At 34.7% G+C, this 25,912-nt stretch overlaps 1 protein-coding gene across 4 annotated transcripts in view; it reads left to right on the top strand.

The window, feature by feature from the left end:
• Nucleotides 1-25,912, top strand: part of NCAM2 (neural cell adhesion molecule 2) — a 271,866-nt gene that overhangs the window by 178,413 nt on the left and 67,541 nt on the right. For all 4 annotated transcript variants that reach the window (XM_069023979.1, XM_069023993.1, XM_069023984.1 and 1 more), the window contains exons 9-11: nt 3,916-4,066; nt 17,227-17,414; nt 18,044-18,140. In XM_069023979.1, coding sequence (XP_068880080.1) covers nt 3,916-4,066; nt 17,227-17,414; nt 18,044-18,140 — 436 coding nt within the window. The remainder of the gene's footprint in view (nt 1-3,915; nt 4,067-17,226; nt 17,415-18,043; nt 18,141-25,912) is intronic.

The following is a 25,912-nucleotide window of genomic DNA, read 5'->3' as shown; positions in this document are numbered from 1 at the left end:
ATTTTGGATAGTTTTATTTGGAGACCTTTATAGAAAAGTTTTCTTTACCAACAACAGAGAACTAGATTGCTATCAGTATTCAAAATAAAAGGGCTTTTCTGTTTCTTAACTTAGGGAATGTGCTTTTTAAGAGGATAAAATCACAAGATTACTTTACCTAAGTAAAACATTTTTCAAAGTCTCTGCTGAAGATTTTTCACTTGTATTTCAGCTTTATGCTGGTGATGAAGTTGTGGGGAAAAAAAACCCACCACCAGAGCCTCAAAATCCCCACTTCTATTTATGATTTCTATGAAATTCTCCAATTAACATTAACCATGAAAAATATTTTATTTAAGATTTTAATATGATTTCTAAAATGATGTGAAAATGTAACTTCTGAAGGCTTTGTCCTTCTTCCAATGTCTTAAGAGTGTAAGTGTCTCTTAACATAGTTGTTCTTTCTGAAGAATGTGTAAATCTGTATGGAACTGTCTTAACCTCCTTCTTTTGAGACCTCAATGATTGTTCATGCTCCATGGTAGTAGGAGATACTGACTAATTCAGTGAATGAGCACAAATCATGAATATTGGGCCACAGAGATTATTCTGATTGTCTAAGGGTTTGTTCTGTCCGTTTTATGCTCTTTATTAATATTAAGCAGTAAAATAAAATACAGGTTCTACATCTCTCATGCTATAACATTTGAAAGGAAAAAAAAAAAAAAGAATATCCCAATTTAGTAGGTGTCTATTATTGTTTCAGGCAAGCTTGAGAGTTACTGAGATTGTTAATTTGTAGAGGTTATGTCTATATTTTGGTTTTGGCCCATTGGCAGCTCCAAAGCTTTTTTCCTGGTGGGGATTTCTCCTGAGGATTACTGGGCAGATGTAGTGCTCCTGTATGTGTGTCTCTTCATGTTTTGGTGCTGCACTGTTATTGTAATTTTTTGTGTCATCACATGTCCTTGAATTATTTACCCAGATCTCTCTTATCTGACTTATACTATAAAGGAATATAATACAGCTACACCAGTGTTTTTGAAGTCCTTTTGAAACTTCCCCATACTAACTAGAGTTTTTGATTTCATGTGGTAATCTCCAGCATATTCTGGGATTCCTCTCACAGGTGGAGATGCCTGCATCAAAATGTTTCCTTTCATTTACATATTTAGTTAATTGTTTCTTTGTTAATGGAATTTTCTTGGTCTGTATTTACACTCTTGTTTTCTTTCATGTGTTTCTGTTTTCAGGAATGCCAGCCTATCAGTATAGCTTTAATCAGGCGTTGCACCATGTTTTAAAAAAAAAAAAAAAAAAGATGGATTTGTACACCTATCCATCTGCAGAATAGACTCAGGGAACAGGACTTTTTAAACTGTTTATTAGGAAGTGACAGTATAATATATATTATAAGCAATGAAACAGAACACATTTTAGAAATTTTGTTTGATTTAGTAAGCAATTTTAACACAAGAACTTTAAAAAAGTAGAAGTTCTCTTTAGTAAAGGCATATTTTTATGATAATTCTAGTGAAATTTTCTTGGCTACAATTGTTGTTTCATTTATGGACTTTGAATCTAGTAAATCCCTCTTACGATGTTTCTTACAATATATTTGATTATAAGAATAAATGATATGTGAAAATCTCCTATCATTCAGAGTAATAATTAGCTTGGGTTTTGTCCTACCTATAAATCTAAGATATATTACATATCTGCATTCGAATAAGAGAATCTGAGAACATAGGAAAATTATACTGAGTATAGACTAATTTTTTTTCATCAGTATTAGAAAATAATTAGATAAACTAAAATGAGATTGAGAAAGTACTTGAAAAGCCATTTAATTTAAGGATCTTTGTGCTTATTTTTATTATTACTTTGTTTTATAACATCTATTAGTACTCATGTATGTGCTTAGGGATATATGGAATTACTTATAGTGAAATATATATTAGTGAATTAAAGTATTTGAGATTAGTATTGAACTAATGAATCATTAATTAAGTATTTACTATAGTATCTATGAGTCATTGCCACAGGTTGTTTCACAGTTTTAAATGTAACTTCTTAAGGAAATATTTGTCATCAAGGTAAAATCAGAAATTAAATTGCTGCTTTAGGTAGGAATAATGTAGTTTGACCATGGTATTACATGCTTAATATTTTAAAAAAAGGAAGAAAATTCCTATAACTGTTATTAACTATGTCATAGAAAGTACTTATATGTAAACAAGTTCTTTGTATATCAGACATTAGAAAACTACTTACTGTTTTATTTTAAAGAAATTGCATTTTAATTATCCCAAGAATTCCTTCCAAAAGCCATGACATTGACTACTGTAACAAATTTACTAGAAACATCATGACTTTTATTTTCCTTTTTTAAGCATATTGTGGAAATAAAATTTTCAGTATAAAGATGATAATTTATTTGCTGATTTTTACTAGTCCAAAGAGGTTTATGTTGGCTCCTGGGTTAGAATTCAAGAACTTTCATTTATGTACCTATGCTGAGTCATTTTCACAGGAAACAAAATTCAGTCTATTTGGATTCTGACAAAGGATCAGAGCACTTTTCTTTCTGTAGAAATCATGATAAACAGCATGCTTCATTTGACTGCTTTACATCAAATATTTTTAAGATCTAAATTGTGTGCACATTTCCTGTATTAGATCAAGGAACAATTGTACTGAGCTAAAAGCTCAGCCACTTAAACATCAGCTGCCACTTGGTGAGTATTTAGTGTAAAATGCAATAAACTTGAGTGTTTGTACTATAGAATGAACATAAAAATCTGCTTCAAGTCTAATGTCATGCAGCGATACAGTTACTGAGTTTTCGTCCCTTTTCTACCTTACTATAATGAAAGTAGGTTAATATCCGTATTTTTAACCACTTGTGGAGTTTTTTCCCTTAAACAGAAAAAAAGTGAGACAACAAAGTACAACAAATTTCCCAAAGGTTGCCCAGAGAAGTTGTGGCTGTCCCATCCCTGCAAGTGTTTAAGGCCAGGTTGGATGGGACTCTGAGCAACCTGGTGTAGTGGAAGGTGTCACTGCCCAGGCAGGAGGGGTTGGAATGAGATGGGTTTTAAGGCCCCTTCCAACCCAAAGTATTGTATGATTCTATAAGTAAAGAGCAGAAGAAAATAACTTATTTTTCCTCAGGCATAATACTTCATGAAGGTTAAAGCATCAAAACAGGACTTTTTCTTTAAATTGCTTTATTTAGTTTTCCCTAATATTTGTATACCCTTTAAATTCAAATAATTTTGTGGGGAGGGACAGTGAGGGGGGAAGGAGAGTCGTTATGGATAAGGATTTTTATAAAATTTATATTCTAGAAAATTGGAAGGTAGCATTCATTTTTCTCCCTTGCCCTTTTCCATGGAATGAAAAGGAACTGAAATCCAGAAATTCTAGTTGCATTTATGGTTCAAGTTTTTTTAACAGCTGTGAGCTTCTGGGATTTGCTCATTGTCTGAGGCATTACTTCCATTCAGTTTCAGAGCTGCGGTTGTGAGGACCACAGATAATGCTGTCTGTAATCTAAGATATAATGTTGTATCTGTGCATTTTTCTTAACCACACCATCATAACACAGTGAGTGAGATCATAAAGAAGTTTTGAGTATGCAGTTCACTATTGCAATCATAATTTTATACGTTTTGTGGTTTCCCTTGACAATGTTCCTTTAAGCATGTACTTACTCCTTTGATTATACTGCCTAGAAAGAGAACATGTTTTTCTACATTTTTTTTAAATTTATTTGGAAAATTTAGAAGTTGCTTAGCTGTCAGTAATAACTTCACCACAGGTGAAGAGATGCTTTCAGTCATTCTTATCAATAGTGTTTAATATATAAATTCTACACTGATATACATATATAAATATATAAAACCTTCTTTTTTCCTGAATCAATGTAAACAGAGCCCAGATGGCCGTATAGAAGTCAAAGGGCAGCATGGAAAATCGTCACTGCATATTAAAGATGTGAAGTTGTCAGATTCAGGGAGATATGACTGTGAAGCGGCAAGTAGAATTGGTGGGCACCAAAAGAGCATGTACCTTGATATTGAATGTAAGTTCTAATGTTTTGTTTTCTCTTTTAAATTTGTTTTAAAAGAAAAAAAAAAAGTACATTCTTAATGGAAGGTCGTTTTTTCACAGTAATTCATGATTAAACTTGTATAAATGAAGAAAGAATGTCCTGTAGTTCATTATTCTGTGGAAGAATCCTGTCTTTTCTGAAATTAACAAGAGCCTTGTTGGTGTGTTGGTGACTTAAGTAGGACAGGATTTCTTCTGAAATCATATTCCAGTGGTATTATCCATTAACTTAAGTCTGAGCTTAATAACTTCAAGTCTCTGGGCTAGCTGAAACCACTGGGAATGAAAAGTATTCAGCGGGATAAAGTAAGGGCTGATTTGAGCAGCAGCTCAGCCTTGGGCTTAACCTTCTAAGATTCAACAAATATTATTTTTTGTTTCTGAGTCCTCTGATTTACTAATCCCTAAAAGGTCTCTAGCCACTATTATAACCCCTCCTGGAGTTACCATGTTTGTAACAGTCTCTTTTAGAGATTGTCTTTATTCCAAGCTCTTGCATTTTATCCAGGAGAAAAGGAGACTATTTTTTCTTAGAAGAGTCTGATGCTTGAGAAGCCATTCAGAGGATATAAATCTGAAATATAAAAAAAAATTCACCAGGTAATTGCTTCTTCAACTGTTCTTCAAATTCACGAGCCAAGGTCTTCAAAAAATGAAAACAAGCAAATAAACATCCTTCTTTTTTATTTCATTGTTGTTCCATTTATCTAGAAATTTTCCTGATACAATTATTTTATGTCTCCAATAGAGTTTGTGTGAGCCCTTTTGAACTTAGTCTTTGAACAGAAAAATTCTTTCCAGTGGGAAGATAAAAGCTGGAATAGGATTCTGTGGCACAGAAATAAAAGTAATGATTGCAGACCACGGAGTGATTTCCTGAGGAGTTCTGAAAGTGCTTTCACTATACAGCTGTATGTTCTTTTTTGGCAGGGAAGCAATGCATTGTGGCATAGAATACAAATCTGAAAGGAAAATGAGGAATGGTCAAAAGAATTTTTAGGTGTTAGGAATGGAGAGATTTGCCAACCTAGAAGACCTAAGAAATAAATCTTAATTTGCTATATTTGTTTTCTTTAATGAGTGCAATGATAATTTTTTGTATGTATATAAAAGAAAAAAAAAACTAGATAAATATGCAAATTAAGTGAAGTTTCTTTAAATTCTTGCTGACTCTACACATAATGATATGAAATACGTGGTTTGATTATGGTTGTGTTAGAGCTATGCTTTAACATTAAATATTAATATGTTTTGTATTCAGAAGAGAGAGGTATGTTGCACCACATGTTATGAAACACAATACATTATTTTAACCTAAGACTCCTTTCAGAGTAAAAGTTTTAGAAGAGGTGAAAAGAATTTAAAAGGAACATAGTCTTATTATGGCATGGCAGAATTAATTTTGAATGTCTGTGGGAACAATCAAATATAATGTATGAGAAAATGGAATAACCTAAAGTATGAATTTATGCTTTGGTAGACACAGTTTTTGATCCAGCACAAAATTTTCTACCGTTCTAAAATCCTCTGAGGAAACACAATTTATAAAGAACACAGGAATGTTATTCTATCATCAGAGAAATCACACATTGTAACAATTATTTTTAATGTGTAACACAAGATTTTTATTATGATATTACTAAAATTGGAGTTTTAAATACTTAACTGATAGTGAGGTTTAACCCAAATGTAATTCTTCTTCAGCACAGGTGTTGTTTGAATAACAGAAATACAACTTTCCTCAATTCCTTTAAGTCAAGTAGTTTTATGATGCAAAGCAGGTATTTCTGGGGTGATACAATATAGGTTTGTCTCATATTCTGATTAATGAGAGTGAGAAATTTTTTGCTTTCCTTTGCAAATAACTTTGCACTGGTGTATGAGTTTCAAATATAACTTACTTGTCTTGCCCAGGAAAGAAAATACATGTTTAATGGTGAAGAATTCTCCTGTTCTTTAAAATAATGTCTCCGGGAGGAAGTGCCTCTTTCCAGCCTCATCTCCCATCAGTCCGGTCTCTGCCATAAACTTCTGTGACAGAACAGCCCCTTCAAAGAATCTTTCAGCACCTCATTGCCCCCATTTCCATGGGGTTGTCCAAAGCGCTGACAGTCCCTTCCCCAGTTCCCCAATACCTTCCTTTATGAAGCAGTGTCATGGTTATTTGTCATTCCAGTTATGGCACTTCAAAAGTTCCAGGCTGGGGAATTTCAGCAAAAGGTTCAGGTTCAAAAACTAAACAGCTAATTCGTATTTTTGTAGTGAACTAGTAAAAATGGGGGGATTCTGTTAAGTCAGTATTGAATAAATTTGATTTTCCTTGTAATATTTCCCAAGAGGCATTTCTTCAGCATATTAATTGCAGCTACTGACATTGCTATCAGGGCTTTTAGATTTTTTTTCCCCAAATATTCATTTACAAAATTGCATAAAACTGTTAAAAATTTTAGGTTTTTCTCTTCCATTATTTTGCTTTTGTTCTCTTCTGAACAAGTTTTGAGGAGAATTTATTCAGGTATGGCTAACTTTTGTAGTTAAGCCATTTTAACAGAAATTTTTATTATTTTTAAAAATATTCTCATATAAACCTTTAATAACTATTTCAAAATTAAAATATAAATAAACAAGCAGGACATAATTCTTGATATTGTTCTCCAGTTTCTAGATGAAAATAAACAATGCAGCTATGCCCTTCTGTGAGCTAGTAACAAAAATACAGCATTTTTCTTTATATTTTATTATTTATTTGACAGCTTGTGTAGTCAGGAGAGGAAACTGTTTCCATCACATCCTTAAATGCCAGCTCAGTCAAACAGGCCTAATGAAGGCACAGAGTGCTCTCTGCCACTGTCTCATCTTTTTACTTACTGACCCCTATCAGAGATTTAAACTGACAGTAGGATTGCACAGAATTTCCATGCTTTATCCTTGTTCTCTGTTGGGGTTGCTCCTGGTGACAAGAGCAGTTCTCCAGGAGAGGAAGAGATTATCAGGTTTGATATGAACTGGACACAGTTAACCCTGACTTTTATCTGAAGGAAATGCTGAGCAGACATGAATTGTAGGGAACCCGGGGGTATTTTTAAGGATTTCTTCCTACAAAGTCATCTTTGTGTTTTGTTATGTTTAATTTTCCTTATACAAAGTATGCAAAATAAATCAAAGTTGCATCAATATAAAATACCATTTTCAAATATTATTTATTAATGGATTTCATTAACTGTAAAATTTGGTTTTAAATATGAGTCCTAGTGTGTACTGGATGATAGTAATAAGTAATCAATTGAAAAGTTCTTATGTGGTAGAATACATTAAAATGTGCCTATAGTTATTATCTACATATTTATTATAGACAGAGAAATAAATATTCTTTTAAATAAAAAAACATCAGAGAAATACATAAAAAAGGTAAAGCAGGCCATATACTAAGATGAGATTTTCAAGAGAGCCTGAGGAAGCTAAATGTATAAACCCTAGTGAACTTGATTTTACATACAGTATCAGGTTCTCAAAGTTAGTTTTCCTATGCAGATGTTTACATTTCTAAATGGTAATTTTTTGTCTTTAAAAGCATAACACAGACCTGAATAAAAGAAAAATTGTGATGAGAGAACACATTAGTTCTTGGGTTTCACAAATTTTTCATTGCATAATTATCATTGGAGAAAGAAAAATCTTAATTTTGACATGTTCAGTGTGCTGGATCATCTTTCATCACATTGTTATTCTTAGTTAGGGTGCCCTGACATCATTGCTAAGTTGGAAAAGCTTTAAACAAGCCAGTAATGAGCAACATTTATGATCCTTGAAAGACTGTCTATGTGGCCTTACAGTTTTCCCTTTGTTGTGTTCAAACTGTCCTTGACCAGTTGGAAGTTTTCACAGCCCTCACTTAATTTTGTCCTCCCAGGTGTACACATTATGTAAGATGCTACTGTTTCTGACTGCTCTGTATCACCAGGTGCAAATTCCTGTGGACAATACTCCTTTTATTGGAAAAAAGGCATTAAGCTATGTCCTTTGGAAAATTCTCTGTTTTCCCATATGCTATCCAGGAAGCATCCTGACTAAGAGACCTTTTTAGCTGGATTTACCAGTTTTCACATCACTGTTTTAGTTAAAACTCTCAATTTCAATACTGATACTGCAGCTATTAGATATGCTGGGTGGTCCAAAAATGCCTATTTCTTCACAGTACTCAAAAGAGTAGTGTTTTGAGATAGAATCATCTATGACAAATATATTGCATTGAGTAACATGGTACATTTTTGTATGAGATCAGCCATGTGAGTAGTTGATAAAAATGATTTCTTAGAAAGCGATTTCTTAGAAAGCTATTTCTGAAAAATGCATTTAAATAATTTATAGTGTCTTGCAGAAATATGAAGTTTTCTAAATACTGCTTTTCATCCAAACATGATTTTTTGTAGTTTTATTACTTATTAGTTAAGTACCTACTTTGAGTGGTAAAAATAATCATGCGGCATGTGCAATATAGTCTTTACCTGTAAAAAAAACTGTGCAGTATTTGTTATACTATTGTATTGCTCATCAATAACAGTCTTTTTTTTCTTTGTGTTAGTTTTTATTCCCTGCCACAATTTGAAACCAAGCTCATTACTGTTGCCATATTGAACTTGGTTTCCTGAATTGATTATTCTTTTGCTTTGTTGTGTGTTAGCTGTATTGCACTGCAGTTGAGGGCGATGCTTTCGATGCATGCAATTTAATTTTATACCTTCGCAAAAAAATATATAACAAAATTACTTAAGAGTGGTTCAACAAATTGAGCTACAAATTATATTTACCTTCAAGGAAGAAAGGTTTTCAATTGGTAAAAATGCTACTACTGTGTACAGGATGTCAGAAATGTTATCATAAAATGGTTTGATTTGGAAGGGATCTTAAAGGTCATCCAGTTACAACATCCCCTGCCATGGGCAGGGATGACTTCCAGTAGACCAGGTTGCTCAGAGCCCCTCCAAACTAGCCTTGAACTCTTCCATGGATGGGTCATCCACAGGTTCTCTGGGAAACCTCGATGTTGTGATAAATGTCGCAAAAGTTTCAGCCGCCTACTGCTGTCATTAATCATAAAAATTCAAGCAGTTCATACTTTGGATTTGTTTGGATTCTGTTTCTTTTAACAGAAACGAGTGCAGCAACATCCCATCACTACTCACAGAGTCACAGAATTGTTGAAACTGGAAGGCATTGCCTCTTTCCTGTCCCTGGACACCACTGAAAAAACCTGGCTTTGTCTTCTTTACACCTTTCCTTCATCCATTAGTCATGAGGACCCAGTTCTATCTTGTCATTACAGCCAACACATAAAACTAATAAATACACATATGGCCTAGGACAGAAAAAAATTACAGGAAAAATAATCAAGAGAAGTAAAATATTGAAATACTGTAGAAAAAATCCATTTTTTTCTAATAAAATACTATTTGCTTTAGTTACATTTCTTCTTGTCAAATTTATAGGTTAAAATGAGAAAGCAAAGATGGAAAAGGTCAATCTTTAACATCACTAAATAAGTGTGGTAATTTTGACACATTATGAATGTCAGTTGTAAGATTTACCATTTTCCTTCTTTGACTACCTTGTGCACTTGCACAGAAGGAAGTTTAGTATGCCATTGCAGTGACTCCAAGGGGAAAGAAAGTTGAATTCTGTGCAAAAGATGAGGTTTATTACATAAAGTCACTTTCTGAAACCATCTCACCAAATTTCCACAGTGAAGCAGAGATTAATGCATACATTGTCTTTTTCTGATGTTACAACAGTGTGGTAAAATGGAGAAATTATTCATCTATATAATAAATCTACCTATTATTTAGCCCAAAAGCCTGTAAAAATACTTTGAAACAAAAATTCCATCCTAAAAATGTTTTACTTAAATATATGTTAATGACTTGTTACACATGATATTCATATTAAAAATTTCTCATAAATTTTTACCGAACTGAGCTCTCTACTACATGATCTGGTTAACCTTGCAATTAACTTGATATAATTTAAAGTAGATTTTTGATAACATGTTAGCTACTTTTCTCTTAATAGAAGAACACAATATTTAATGAATAAAATAATCTGCCTTTTTTTTGTTTCACTTCTAATAGTTCAGTCATTAATAGGTATATATGCCTCAACATCTTTTCTTACTGACATAAATTTTCACATATGCAATTGTGAAAAGTAAAGGTAGAAAAAAAAGGAAAAAACAAGGAAGAATTTTCTGGTGTTTCCTTGAGGATGGTTTTACTTCGTGAGTTGGTCTTACAGGCTAAAAATGTTAAATATTTACATTGATAATTAATGTGATAAACTTTAAATGGTTGCACAAGTATTTTCATACTATACAAAATGTAGTTTATATTACACAGTGATGACCTGTGAATGAAAAAAGACATAGTGGCCTTTTCCCTTTCTGTACCTCCAAGATAGATCCATCAAAGCAGAATCAAGGCATCTGAGTATAATGAAGAAAATAATCAGGTGATATGATAAGTGTCGTGCTGAAAATTTGAAACTTGAACAAAACAAGTTTCTAGAGATTTTATTTGTTGCTTTCTGGACATCGCTGCATGTAAAAATAAAGAGATGAAAAGGCTAAGAGTTCTTGCTCCATACAGCAGCTATTATGATTTAGGAATGTATGAGAGAGAGACATTAGAGAATGGAGGGATGGTATCAATAAGGAGGCAGGTTGTGGAGGTAAGGGTGACAGGTAGTAACATGTGGAAGGTAAAGACTGGATTTTGTTCTGAAAATGTGACATGTAGGACAAGAAGAAAGATGGGATTAGGATCTTGGTTTGAGAAAAGCATTGCAGTTTTTCACTTCTGCTTATAAGAGAATTACGTCATCTGATATTTGATGGAGAAGTCAGGCCATACCAAATTATTCCAGTAATTCTGTCCTGGAATATATGTAACAGTTGCAAATTTGGTACAAATTGGTTCCGTTTAAGAATAATGTGTTAACACTTGGCAGCACTTGATGATTTTATTACTAAAATGAAAATTGCAGCTAGTGAGATAGATCTGTAGGGGGAGTCTTCCTGTGCTAGATCTGATAGCCAGTGCTGGTGATTTACAGGCATACAAAATGATTGATAGACATCTGCAAACAGTTTATTTTATACATCACTAGTGGCAGACTTAGCTTATTTTACTTAGCTATGTTTTCTTTATAATTTCTTCTCCTAATTTAAACTAGTTTAGGTAATTTTAGAGCGATACATCAATTCAAAGCAGACATTTCTATGAAATTAAAATTTCTTGGGGCTTTAGTTTGGCTTTTGTGTTTGCTTTTAAAGTTAGATACAATTTCTTAATGTCAAGTGAAATTCAAAGAAAAATAGGTACATTGAATTTCTGCAACTCTGGCAGCACCAAGCACCTGAGCCATACATGCATTCATTGCCCACCATTATTCAATGTGCAATTATCAACATGCTTTGCATCTAGCAAAATGTATCTTAGGGAAATGGAGCAATTGGTATGTTGTTTGAATATTAAAAATAATATCCTAGTCAAGGTTTCCAGGAACTAGTACTGCTTGCCAGTAGGAGGGGGCTCTTACTCTTCATAAAATGTAGAATCAGTTGATAGTGCATCATACTATTGAATATCAAAGTCATATTCTAATGAATTTTGAGAGGAAGCAAGAGAATGGGGCAGGGGAAGGGAAATCTTACAGGAAGTGTGGTGTTTTCTGCACTTGCTGTGAAAGAAACATGTACCTCTCAAAACTTTTGAAATCATGGAGTGGATTCCAGACAAAAAGACCCCTCTGGTTTTAGCTAATAATCATGGCAATTTAAAACAATATATGATGAATTTAATTTGCTTTTCTATGTAGAAACTTCCTATGCAGGTTTTGGATATTTTTTCTTAAAGCCGCATGATTGTGATAGTAGCAGTAAAGTGAAAGTTAGTAATCCTGAAGTTATCCAATTCCTATTTTCCTTTTAAGGATGATTATAGATTAAAATATAGTCACCTAACCACATTTTTGAAGTCTTTCTAATATTATTTCTTCTTGCAAATGAATATATGACAGTTACTGTACTTGTCTATGGAGGTTCTTCTACTTCATATCCAAGGAAGAGCTATTCATTTTAAAATATTAACGATTGAAAAAGGTATGAGGGAGAAAATACAAGAGAAAGATAGATGGCTGTTAACTAAATTGTGGCAGAGTTACAAAAAATTGAGGCACTTTTACAGGATCGATGGCAAGGACAGTACTAGATTTGCCAGAGGATGCGGTTTATTAAAGTCCTTGATGATGGGAAACTTATGCCAGCATTAATCATCTTAGAGAGAGGCTTCCAATAATGTACTGCAGGAAATGTCCCAGTGTCTTAGACCTGACAATCTGTCACATATTTTTATTATATGTTCCCAGGGAACAAATAGCCAAAAGTTTTAAAACCTATGTTCTTAAATTAAGAAGTGCAAATCTGATTCTGCACACCAGTTTTCCATTATAGTTGTCTGGACACATGTACTGAATCAGGTAATTTGCTATATCTAATTTTGTGTAGGGCACCAAACATACACCAGAGCTGGATCTTTGTCGTCAGTAATTTAATTACCTTCTGGACAAGGCAGGTGATGTATTAGTCTGTTCTTGAATCACTGTTCCTGGACATTATAACTAACAAGGATATCTAAATGCTAGAGACAGCTTTCAGGTCAGAATTTGCTTCTCTTCAATAATTTTCTTACACAGGTTATCCAGAACTCATTCTAATTGGAGTGCTGACCTGTCAATTTCTTTCTTGTTTGGGAAAATGAACAGCTTGAGTTTAGCTGATGCTGGTGCCATAACATCATTCTAAATTTAAAATTTCTTACAGATTCATACACTCATAGAATAGTTTTGTTTAGTTTTGCATCTTTGTGATAAAGTCTTTGTTCCTTCAAGGCATCTTTTTCATTTGGATTGCCTCATCTCTCCAAAATAATACTCAATCTTTCATAGCTGAACCATAAAACCTTATGAACTTTATCACATGCTGGGCTGCATCCAAAGCCCCGTGGTCAGCAGGTCGAGAGAAGTGATTCTACCCCTGTACTCACCTTTTGTGAGACCCCCACCTGCAGTGCTGCATCCAGGTTTGGGACACCAAATACAAGAAACACATGGACCTGCTGGAGCAGGTTCAGGTGAGGGCCACAAAGGTGATCAGAGGTCCTGAGCAGCTCAGCTATGGAGACAGCCTGGGAGAGTTGAAGTTGATAAGCCTGGAGAAGAGAAGGCTCCGAGGAGAAGTGCAGCCTTTCAGTGTACAAAGGGGGCTTATAAGAAAGAGAGACTTTTTACCTTAGTGATAGCACAAGGACAGTGGTTTTAAACAAAGAGTTATTAGAAATTCGATTTTAGGGAGAAATTTTTTTTAGTGTGAGGGTGGTGAGGCACTAGAACAGGTTGCCCAAAGAAGCTATGGATATCCCATCCCTGGAAGTGTTCAAGGCCAGGTTGCATGGGGCTTTGAGCAACCTGGTCTAGTGGGAGGTGTCCTTGCCCATGGCAGGGGATTGGAACTAGATGAGCTATAAGGTCCCTTCCAACCTGAGCTATTCTATGATATTGTGTGCATTTATTAAATAATAAAATAAATAAATAAATAAAATAAAATAATATCAGTGGTAACTTTTGTATCTTTTTTCAGTTTTGGGGGGTTTTATTTGTTTTGTTTTCAGTAAAGTGCTAAAAGTTCAGATTTAAGAAATACCCTCAGGGTTGATTTTTTTTTTTTTCCCAATGGAGTGTATTCAAGCTCCTACTTCTACTTACCTGTTTAGAACTCTAATATGTCATCTTAACTGGTAGTACTTTATGTAAAAATGCTTAAAAGGAACAGTTCATTGGTACCCTGCATTGAATTTTGTCAGGTGTAAATTAATTCTCAGTTACATAGAAGCTAAGCAGAGCACATTATTAAATGTTAATGGTTCTAATTTTCTAACTGATTTCTACTGAATCTTTTATTTTTTTTAAACAGTACATATATTGCAGTTAAAGATCCTTAACCTATGAGAAGGACCACCTTCTCATTTCTACTTGGTTTCCATTTATTTTCAGTTTATAGAACTGTTTGATAAATACTCTGGTTTTTAATGTAATTTGTTTGTTAGTTATTTTATAAAACTGATGGAACCAGGTTTTGTAGATATATAAAATAGTCAGCCATATGTTTTCAAAGCCTTGGCTTTAAGGTTTGTTATTTTTCGTGCTTTGCTTTAAATTAAACATAATGTGTGTTTATGTTTGATAAAGACTAATTCTGTAACCATTTAAGCACACTAAACTGCAGTTAGTCATGAAGCACATACAAGAAAAAACAAGTTCTCTTTATAAACAAATTTTTCCCTTTCAACTCAATTTTTTAGTTTTATAAGAAATGTATATCTTTTATTTGTACTGTAAAAAGAAAAATATTTCAGAATTATATTCTTTTTGTAAAACATCAATACAGGCATTTTAATCTGCTCCTAACTAGAAAATCAAAAATCATCTGATAAATTCAGTGAATTTCAGTGAATCAAGTCATTAGCACAGTCCTCTTTTTTTTGGTATATTGGAGCACTTGACTGCTAGGGAAATGGCTGCAAAGCCATTTCCCCTTTTTTGAGGTGAATACTTTACAATTGTGAGTTGTTTATTTGGGGATATATCTTTATTTGACAGACTTTTAGTCCTATTTGTGTTTTATTGTATTCATGACTGTTAATACCTGTAGTTTTGTATAGATGGCAGTCCATAACTCACCTATTCTTTTAAAACATAAACAAATAGATACTATGGGCATCAAAAATCTACCTTTAGAAGAGAGAGAAGTCTGAATGGGAAGTTCCTATTCTCTTAAATGCTTTTATCTGCAGTGTAAGAGTTTACACTACTTTTTCACTTGTAAGTGTTAAAATAGGGTATGAGTTTGCCATATGTATATTGAAATCAACAGGGAGCATCAAACCACATAATGTTATCCAGGAAGGAAGGTTACTCAGATTCAGAGTATCTTTCAATCTTCAACATTCATGCCAGTGTTCATAAATAGAGTGAACTTATTGAGGGAAATGGCACACTGGGAGGCAGTGCTTAAATAAAATTTGTGAAATAACCACATTTGGAACCTCATGAAGACTCTGATGAGATTTCCAATCTGTTGAACATGCTGTTGATCCATCTATTGAACATGCAGAAATAAGTTCTTATAGTTTTCCTACAAGTGATTCCCACCATGAACTTCATTTCTAGAGGAAAAGTCAAGGTTCTGACCCTTGGTGTTCTGAGATTCTTGACCACAGAAAACCATGAAACACACTTATGCAGTTTGCTTTTTTCTTCATATTCTCCACTAGTGTGAGATGTCACACTCTGAAGACTCTTTGATAGTCTGTTCTTTGCATTAAACTGTTTAGCTGATGAAATATGGGGTATTTAAAGGTCTGTGAAAATCAAGATCACTAGAATTACTTATTAAAACATTTGGAGCAGAAAGATGAGCTCCTGTGTCTGGTAAATAAATTCATAGCCAGGCAAGCTTTACTTATTTAGATGAAAATGCTTGTTTTTCCACAAAAATGAGGGCTGAACAGTTATTAAAGGAGAGGCTGCTGGCCTTGAGCAATGTAGTGGCTTTGATCTGTGCTTTAAAACTTCTATTGATAACAGTTCTTTTTGCTCAAAGCCTGTATGCCTACATGCAGCAGCAGCATATGTCATCAAAAAAGTTATGCTTTTCAACAGGGGCAAACAGAGAAAGAAGTTGAAAATGTGCACTTCAGGGAAAAAAAAGAAAAAGAAAAAGAAAAAGAAAAAAAAACCCAGTTGTTTTTAACCATTCCTGAAGCAAAATTTTACTTCATACTTAAAGATGCTCAGTTCTGGTCTCTGACAGACCTATTAGCAATTTTGTTGCCTAAAATTAAGCTATGTGAGAGGACTAGAATAGATTATCCAGAGACACATCTGGAAACATTTAGGAGCTATTTATCTAAACAAAAATGTATATGTATACACCTTAGATATTAAAAAGATATTCGATTACAACAGCTGTAACTAATAAATTCCCTTTTGGAATTAAAGCACTAAGGGAGTTTCCTTGAATAAAGAATATTTTTGTAAATACTCTTAAAAGATAATAACAATGAAATTAGGAAAAAAATACAAAACAATATTTGATAGAACAAAAGCACTGTTCACCCAAGACATAAGAAGAGGTGGGGAAAGGCTACCCCCTCTCATTTATAGAGATAACTAAACTTCCTGCTCTCCAGAGAAACAGTAAATAGAAGAGACAGGTCTTGTCACTTAGTGGCACTGTGGTCTGAAGATCACAGTTAGTTGGCAAACCAGCAATTTCCTCTGTGTCAGACTCAGTGTTTGGTATATGTTTAATGCAGCCATTTACAGTCAGGTTTGTAAGAAAAACACACCATCTTTTTCTGTGGCTGTAGCTTGATAATTTCATAAGGAACTGATACAAAGGTTGTCCTAAATAGTGTACACACAATATATTTTCTGTGGTAGATAGAATACATTGCATCATTTTTGGTATTCTTTTACTATTTTTTAAAGGTTTATTTCCACAAATAAGCATCTCTCTTTAGAAAGATTTCATAAAGGATAATAAAGTTCCAGTGAGAAATGGGTGAAGCCGTAGCACAAGAAAATTTGAGTGAATGTAATTTCTCCATAGCAAAAGAAGACACTATAAAATCAGCACATGAACAGACAATATCTGTTTTTTAGGTCACCTCACTTTGTTGTAGCAGGGTCTGGCTGAAAATTTGTCATCCTCAAGAGGAAATGCTCTTCCTTATTTCTGAGAGAGTGTCTTTCAAGGGCCTGATATTGCCTAATGTTAAATATATTTAACAGGTATTCTCTTTCCTGAGAAGTTCAGCTGAAACAATTTCAGGAGAGGAGAAACTTACCAAGATAAAAGCCTGATGAACTTAAGGTGGAATAGTAATACTTCCATGTTCCATAATAAACTGACATAACAATCAACTGGAATTTCTCAGTGAACATGAAAGTTTGGACATGGGTACATGTCTTGTTTTATTAAACCAGTTAATAAACTTGTGCATTACTTCCTTTTTCCAGATGCTCCAACATTCGTGTCAAATCAAACCATGTATTACTCTTGGGAAGGCAATCCCATCAATATAAGCTGTGAAGTGCTAGCAAATCCATCTGCTTCAGTTCAGTGGAAAAGAGGAAAATCAGTTTTACCTGTAAAAAATACAACTCATTTGAAGACCTACAGTACAGGAAGAAAGCTGATTCTAGAGGTAAGGCTTAAAATGGAAATCAACATGGTGGCAGAAGATAATTTTGTCCTCAGTTTGGCAGCACTGTGAGTACTGTAGAGTGTATTTAAGGCTAAGACTACAGTTGAATATGTAACACTCTTAAAAAAGGAACAAAAACAACAACCAACTATATATGAATTGATTTATCTATACATTTCTTATGAGTAGTTAGAAAATAATCCCTATTTGAATGGCTTGTGCTCAGTTTTCCAACTGCACCCAACAGAAATATAATTTGCATTTCTTGGAAGTAAAAAAATCCATAAATAGATATAAAACTAAACTATCAAGCTAAGACTGAAAATTAAAGTGACTACCCAGTAAGTGCCAGTTTATTAGGGGTTTTTTTATTGTTTAAAGGTGAAATTATAAAGATGAACAATGTAATTTTTTTCCATTATCAGATTTCCTAATTTGAAGTTGAGAAGGGGGAGTTAAACATGAAAAAAGGTGTATTTAGGTCTATATATGGAGACTATACTAGATATGTTGAAGTGAGAAGATATCTGCATGTTGATTAAGGAGAACATACTTGAATTTCTGATTTTAAAAAAAAGAAATTTTATTTAATTAGCAACTAATATTTACAAAGTGTATTCATTTTAAAGATTGCTCCCACATCTGACAGTGATTTTGGGCGGTATAATTGTACAGCCACAAACAGAATTGGAACAAGATATCAGGAGTATACACTTGGTCAAGCTGGTAAGTTAAAATTTTGTTTCTTTTTCTTTAAATATTTTTCCTACTTTAATCAACACTAAGTTCAGACACATTATCCTCTGTTTATTTTATTCCATGGACATTTTGCAGATAATTTAATTGTCTAAGAGCTGAGCTGCAATATAAAGTAAAATAAACCAATTCCCTCTGAATATGAATCTTCTTTTGATTTAATTTTAAGGCCTTCTGAAATTTGAAAAAAATTAGTCTAACCTTTTTTCCTTTGCTCTTACTATATCCTACATTTATAGCAATGTATTTTTATTACTTCAGCCGAGACATATGGTTTGCAGGCAGTAAAAGTAAGAAGGAATTTGGAAATTTTTTTTTTCCTTTTTCTCCCTTGTATTTTCTTGATAAACCAATAATGACAAAAGACTGAAATACTACAGCAAAGAATTTCTATCTCTGTTTGCACTTTTAGTTATTTAAATAAAGAGTTGGACCTGGAGTGCTAGATTGAAATAATTTAAGCTCTGAGATATTCTACACTCCATTGTTACAGAATGTCTGACTATTTTTATGTCCTATTGCTGTTTAGGCAAATTGAAAAATCCGACTGTATGTTTGTTCTTTGGCAGAAATAACTATTAACTGAGACCAAATGAGAGTTTCTTAGCAGTGCTTTCAATTATATTTTTTGTGGAATGGACTAACACTTGCTCAGTTTTGAGGTCTCCAAACATTTTGACCTCTGTACTCAGATGGTGCAAACTGTGCCAACTTTAATGACATTTCTGGAGTTACAATGCAGTTGACAGTACTAAAGGTACAGCCACACTGAGAGCCATACACCCCTTGGGATGTGGTGTTATGGACCATTTTTATCGTGTAACCTCCAGGTGGTCCCATACTGCCAGGCTGGCTAACACATTGAAGGGACGGGTAGAAATAATTATATCTATATATTTCTTTTTCATTAGGATACACATATTCCAAGTGATGCTGAATGTTTTAGTTGCAAGTTTTGGTCTAGTTTCTTCTTTTTTTTTTTATTTTATTCTTTTTTTAGTAAGAAAATAAACACTTTAGATTCCTACCAGGAGGACTTCTGGGGGAGCATTGCTGAAGCATGCACATCCAGTCTGGTCTGCTGCTATTATTTGTGTAGTTTTGCTCCACAGGGCAATTATTTTCTTTTGGTGTCTCAGGAATTATAAAACCCCATTATTTATTAATAGTCTTCTTAGAATTTGTACATAGTTTTGAAAGTTTTTCCCATCGTCTCTATGGGCTACTAGCACACATTCCTACTATAATATTTTTTTGGTTTTGAAGAACTTTGAAAAGTGCTGAGCTTCTTCAAATAGGAAAATGTAGGGTTCAAATTTCTATGAGCCACAATTTTACATCATTTAAAAGATCCATTACCCTTCATTTACTTTTTTTGGGTGTTAGCTGCGTGATCTTCCCTTCCTTTGACAGCTACGTTTGACTACCGAGAAAAAAAGCTTTTCTTGAAGCCATGAACATAAATAATAGGAAAGGAAGGAAAATCCCCACTTGCATCCCTCTGGTGTCTTACCTCTCAGGAGAAAAAATGATGAGAAAATATTGTGGTTGTCACTGTGGGCTGCTTTTTCATAAATATGTATACACTTGGGAGAGCATTTCACCAGATATTCTCCAGAATGTTGTTTTTTTCTCTTAGATTTACAGAACAACATCTCATCACAATGCATGATACTACATGATGATTATTTTAGCTATGTATATATCCCCTGCTTTTATAATTTATTAATTAATCAATTTTAATAGAAAACATTAGCATTGAAATGTTAATTGAAAAAGAGCATGATGTTTTGTCATTTTATTTCAGGAAATTCACACATGACCACCCCTGGAAATGCAAGGGAAAACAAATAGCAAGCTATAATTCTTCTTTGGCTTTTTAATACAACTATAGCAGAAATGTTACTGATGCTAGTTTTTCAAACAGATTAACATTCTTTACTTCTGCGATGTTTTGCTTATTTTTTTTTTTCAGGCAGTTCTTCAGAAAACTTGATGAACACTTAAAAAATATGTATTGTAGTTATAAACATAAAAAGGTAAATCAGGATAAACGGAATGATGGGAAGACATCATATAAAGCTTGAGCTATATTTGGATATTCTACATGATGATGTTAAATGCAGAAAATAGAAAAAAACAAAAGCAGGTTTTTTAGTAGTGACAGTGAGCAGGGCTGGAAAAGCTGGGTTTGGGGTGTCACTGTTCACTACTATGCACTACTTGCATAATACAGTAATGTAATGTATAATATTCCGTAGTGTAATGCATAATATTCAGTATCCTGAAAGATTGATAGTTTTAGCATTTGCCTCTAAATAGACTTTGTTTCTGGAATAAAAACCCAAACATGTAATTCACTGTTACAAGTTTTGCACTTTAACTGGCATCAACTAGAAATGGAAAATAATCAGGGAGATGGAGGATAAAACCATTACAATAATTACAGGTGTAAGATGTCAAATACATCTTTCTCCCTAGTTTTATTTCATCAGTTGCTTCACTCTGGTTGATTAGGAAGGCCTAATGATTGATATTTTCCATATTAAAGCCTATAAAATAATTTCATGCATTTCAATGCAGCCACCATTGCCTTCTGGCTTTGATTGTAAATACAAATGCTGGGGCGTAGAATACTTTTACAAAGGCTCTGTCAGGGAAAAATAAATACAATTCCTAGGTGGGAGACAGTATTAAGTAAAGTATGCTGCTAGGGTAAATTTGATCACAAATGATGATCATTTTACTGAATAGTTTTCTCTTTAAGTTCTGCAGGAATTACTTGTTCCTTCATGTTTTGTTCCATTTTCTGCTTTGCTTTTGCTTTTTCAGCAGAATCAAACTACCTTTTTTTATTAATTTACTGCTACTTAAAAAGTAATCATCCTGTCACAATTCCATTATCTTCATTCCTGTTGCCTTCCTTAAGAAACTAGACTTATTGATGGTTAAAAAAGGAAGATTTCTTTCAGAATTGATATGCAATTTACAGCTGTTTTTGTATGACAGGAAAACCGTAACTGTTCACTCCGATTATACAGAGCTACTAAATCAGCCTGAATTCCATTTAAACCTTTGAAAACAACGGAAAAGCTGCAGAATATTTGAGGTTTCATTCTGGAAGATGCTGGCCTGTTTAGATACTTCAGAGTTATGTTGAAAGCTTAATCAGACATGCCCATGACCTGACTTGTGATCAACTCAAAAATACCACATGGGTGACCTCCTTTTTCATTACCTGAGCTTTTAAAATGTTATGTGAGTAAAATATAGAATGTGAGAATAACCACAGTCACTTCTTGCCACTGCAAATTAATTGCTTCATGTCACAGACACAACTTGTATTTTAGAACTTTACTTACACTCTGGTTTTAATCTAAGTCAGGCTTAAATTTTGGCAAGCCAGGACACCTTGACAGGTTGTCCCAACGGTTCTCAGGGCCTGAGATGAGCAGAGATATTCCTAGATTTGTCCAAATCTAGTTTATCCATAGTTCATGTGAAATACCACTATGCAGGGAGCCTGTATGAACTAGAAAATCATCCTTCTGCTTTGTTGAGGTCTCAGTATCATAATTTTAAATGTTTTTTTAGGTAAATAGAAAATCACATGGCCATCAGTAGTTTAGGACTATGTTATTGGAATGGGTAATTTAGTATCTTAAAATGGTAAATTTTAAGGTTGTGACACAGAGCTAAATAAGAATTTTGAAGGGTTTTTTTATAAATATTAATATAGATTTTGTACATAGCTGGATGTATAGCTGGGCTGAATCTAGAGCTCTAAAAAGTAAACTATGAGTCATCTCTAAGGATCTCATAGCCTTACTCTTCCTAGACTTTCCTTTCCCCTTCTTTCTTGTATTCTGGGATGGCATAAGGTTTAAAAGTCCTGCTGTGGGCAGGAACACTTTTCACTAGACCAGGGTGCTCAACATCCTGCCCAACCTGGCCTTGAGCACTTCCAGTGATGGGGCATCCACAGCTTCTCTGAGCAAATGAGAGATGCTACATCTGCTATAGCTCTATGACTTATCTTTTTCCTTTCTACAGGAATATTACAGGGAATTAAAAAACAAACAGTCAATGATGATACTGAGGACTCCAACACCACTTTATTGAATTAGGTAGTCTTTAGGCATCCTGTGCACACAGAAAATCAGTGAGGATGGGAAATAATGACAACAAAAGCAAATGAAGACATGGGAAAGACAATAATTGAGCTTCACAGAAAATGCATCCTGTAACCTGTTTTATGGAATAAAGTCATACTCAAAATATGAAAAGGACGTTTGATAACTGACAAAGACTACAAAATCAAATTCAGAAATTTACTAGTCTGTAGTTTTGATGCTGGAACTTTGCTGCTGGTTAATGGATGTTGTTCCTTTTTTCACCAAATATTTGCATTTTCACACAGGTAAAAGAAAATCAAAGTAGTAGGACTTAATTTTCACTGGAGAATAGTGTAATGAAAAAGAAAATCATATCCTGCCAAAAGCCCATTTGTCTCCACAAAATATGGGCAGACCTAAAATCTAACTTGCTGTTCTAAAACTTGCCATTCACATCTTAGCAGCATCAGCTAAAGGATTTTTATTAAAAAATGAACAAAACAGCAACATATTTTCAATCAGCATAGGTGTGAAACTATCAACATGGCAGCAGTGTTCTGCTTTGTGTGGGTCTTAATTTATTATTTATGTATTTATTTGTTAGCTGTGGTCTTATTTACTAACTGAATGCTTATTTTTCCAGAACTCTCAGAAGTTTGGCAAAAGAAATCTATATAGATCTAATATTGTTTTGGGCTTTTTTTTCTATTCCACGGATGTACAAGCACAAGCTATTCCATAGAGATTTTTGACTCCAAAAGTCTAGTCCCCAGCTTCATCTCTTTCCTTGCCAATGTCCTGGTGCTACTTAGGTTCAGCATTTAGACAGTTATTTTCAGTCAATATATATGCCAAATGTACAGAGAGAGGAAAAGCTGGAGAACGGCAGTAGGAGCATACTGACAGGAGATAGGAGACAAGAGCTATCTGGAAGATCAATCTCTGAGCCCACTACCCACTCTCACAGCATCACTTCCTTTTCTCTGTTTATACCAGGACTGCTAAAGTCTGAGAGGGAGTTATTTTCTTCCATAAAGCTATCCAAAAAATAGCTTGAAAAGAAAATCCCCAGTGATAAAAAGTGGTCATTTATTGAACAAGTTTGGTCGTAATTGTAGGAGCTTTACACATCAGTGGAGACAAATACGTACTCATAATTCTGGGTGTACTTCTCTATCAGCTGTGATACTGGTTTTGGAACCAAACCAATTCTGCTTAACTTGGGCCATTATATCACAAAGTTCATTTGTGCAAACCAGCATTATGTGCTGAGTACAAAATACATAAAGTGCAATTTTACACCTAATGTTTGGGGATACTGTTAGACTTTGATTCTTTAACATCATACATGAATGTAGTCACATATTGAACAGAGAAATAGATACTGTGTAAAGAAAATGAAGTTGACCTAATGTTTGACACTTTTTGGGTCTTTTTATGTCTTTAATTTAAAGGCTGAACTGGTGATGAATTATCTCTTGTTTTGACAGCAGTAGTAAATTCCTTCCTTTTTCTACTACTTAGTTCTTCAACTTATATCTGTGATAGTATATGAATTAGTGATCACTGCCAGTAGCTAAACTCCTCTAAGATTCATTTTGCTGGTTGGTTTTAGAAGGAAAAAGACCAAGATCCACAGCTCTATCCTTCCAGGCACAGACTTCAGAGTACATAACATTGCAAATTATTCTTCACTCCTGCTAAACATTGATCCAAAAGCCTTGCAATTCTAACATGAAAATCATGGCAATGCTCCAAGTAATTGCAGCTGACAGGGGACAGCTCAAATGCAGGAATGTTTAGCTGGATCAGGACCAGAAGGCTGTATACCTTGCATGAACAAATTCATACTCATTAGAGAACTACTGAATTAGATTCAGTTTATTATGCTGTTATTGATCTTCTTTGGGGAAAAAAGTTACAGATTTGCCTGGTAGGTATTTATTATATCCTGATGGCATTGCTAGTATTTGGTTTTGGTTTTCACCAGGAATGTGTCTCCTGTTACATTTTCTTCAGGTGATTCACTCTCTTCCTTAGTAGTGATATAGTTCAACTTTGAAAACTGCATGAAACTCACCTGCACATGTGGGTGGTTTGGAATGTGAGATGCATATTTAAAATAGTATTGTGGATGTATTTTACACTTCAGTGAGTTCTAAACATATTGCATTGTGCTAGTTATGCAGAATATAATACTGGGTTTTCAAAGGAGCTTAATTTCATGCTTATTATCAACTGGAATCATATCTTCCTCTGGCAGAAATTATACTTGAATCTGCAGTAGCGAACATAAGGTTCTTCCTGAAGGATTTCATCTTCCCTGTGCCATGCTGTCATGGTTTGATGCTGGTTAGACGCCAAGCCCCAAGAAATCTATTTATTTACTTGCCTCTACTATAGTTAAGCAGAGAAGTGGAAATTAGAACTTCATTTTCATAAGGTGAAATAAGGATTATTGAGGAAAACAGAAAAACTTCAAGGAAAAGCAGGTCCACACTTGAACAGTTACAGTATAAAGAAGATTTATTACTAACAGAATTAAAAGTAAAAAGAAATAATAAGAAATTAAAGTGCAATCTCAGAACACTTTTCTCTTCCAGTACATCCTTTTTTCTACCAAGCTGCACAAGGGAAACAAACATGGAGTTTGGTCAGTGTTTCATTTCCTGTCTTTCTTTATGTTTAAGGAAAGAGTTTCTTCTGCTGTGCTGTGGGATTCTTCACAAAACAACAGCCCGCCCGAATCTGCTCCAGTGAAAAAAATCTCTACCACTGGTCTAGCAGTCTTCACGCGACTGCTAGCATGGGCCATAATGGTTCATGGGGTTTTAGTCTTTTAAGAATAAGCTATTCCAGCCTGGAAGCAAAGGCTGTCTTCTTCAATCTCTAAAAGCCTCTCACAGCATTTATGCGACATGGCGTGGGCACTTTTTCTTTGCAGGCTGCGCATGGATCTTTGCATCCCCCCATGCACTTCAATGAATTATAGAGAAAGTCTGTAGTATTGCAGTCCTCACCATGGCATGCAAGGTCACGCTCCGGCGCTAGGAGCGAATGCTCTCCTTCCCTTCCTTTGCTGACCTTGGCGCTGCCATGTTGGCTTCGTCTCACATAATCTCACTTTTCCTTTCTCTGTGGCCTGGAAGAAAACTGGTGCCTGTTAAGTTGTGGCTAAGAAGTTATCTTGTCTCCTGTCTGGGCTCTGTGCCAGGAAAAACTCGGCATGTTTCTCATTGCCAGCTGCGTGGTGTCTTTCTGGGTTCGGCGCCAGTCGTGCCGCCTGTGGGGAGGCCCCGCCGGCCCCACGCGGAGCTGCGGCGGCCTCCGCTCTATCTCGGCTGCGCGGTCCCGGCTCAGCTGGGGGTTTTCCGGCCGCACGGCTGCTCCTGGCTCCAGGGTGGCTTTCCTGGCAGCTCCTAGCCCAACACCACGCCGGAGGGGGGCTCGGGCCCGCTCCAGGACAGGGCCCGGGGCAGGGGGAGCCCGTCTCTCCCCAGCCCTCGGCGGGAGGCGGGGAAAAAAGGAACTTCTCGAGCTTGCTCTTGCTTTAAATATGTAAATCGCAGAGGCGGTACCAGCTTTTTCAATAGTTTAGCAGCTGGTCTGTAGAACTAAGTTTAAACT

This window comes from Aphelocoma coerulescens, chromosome 1 (assembly GCF_041296385.1).
Source record: "Aphelocoma coerulescens isolate FSJ_1873_10779 chromosome 1, UR_Acoe_1.0, whole genome shotgun sequence".
In the NCBI taxonomy this organism is placed as follows: Eukaryota; Metazoa; Chordata; class Aves; order Passeriformes; family Corvidae; genus Aphelocoma; species Aphelocoma coerulescens.
The sequence above is the reverse complement of the archived record's forward strand: the minus strand, read 5'-3'. Positions and strand labels throughout refer to the sequence as shown.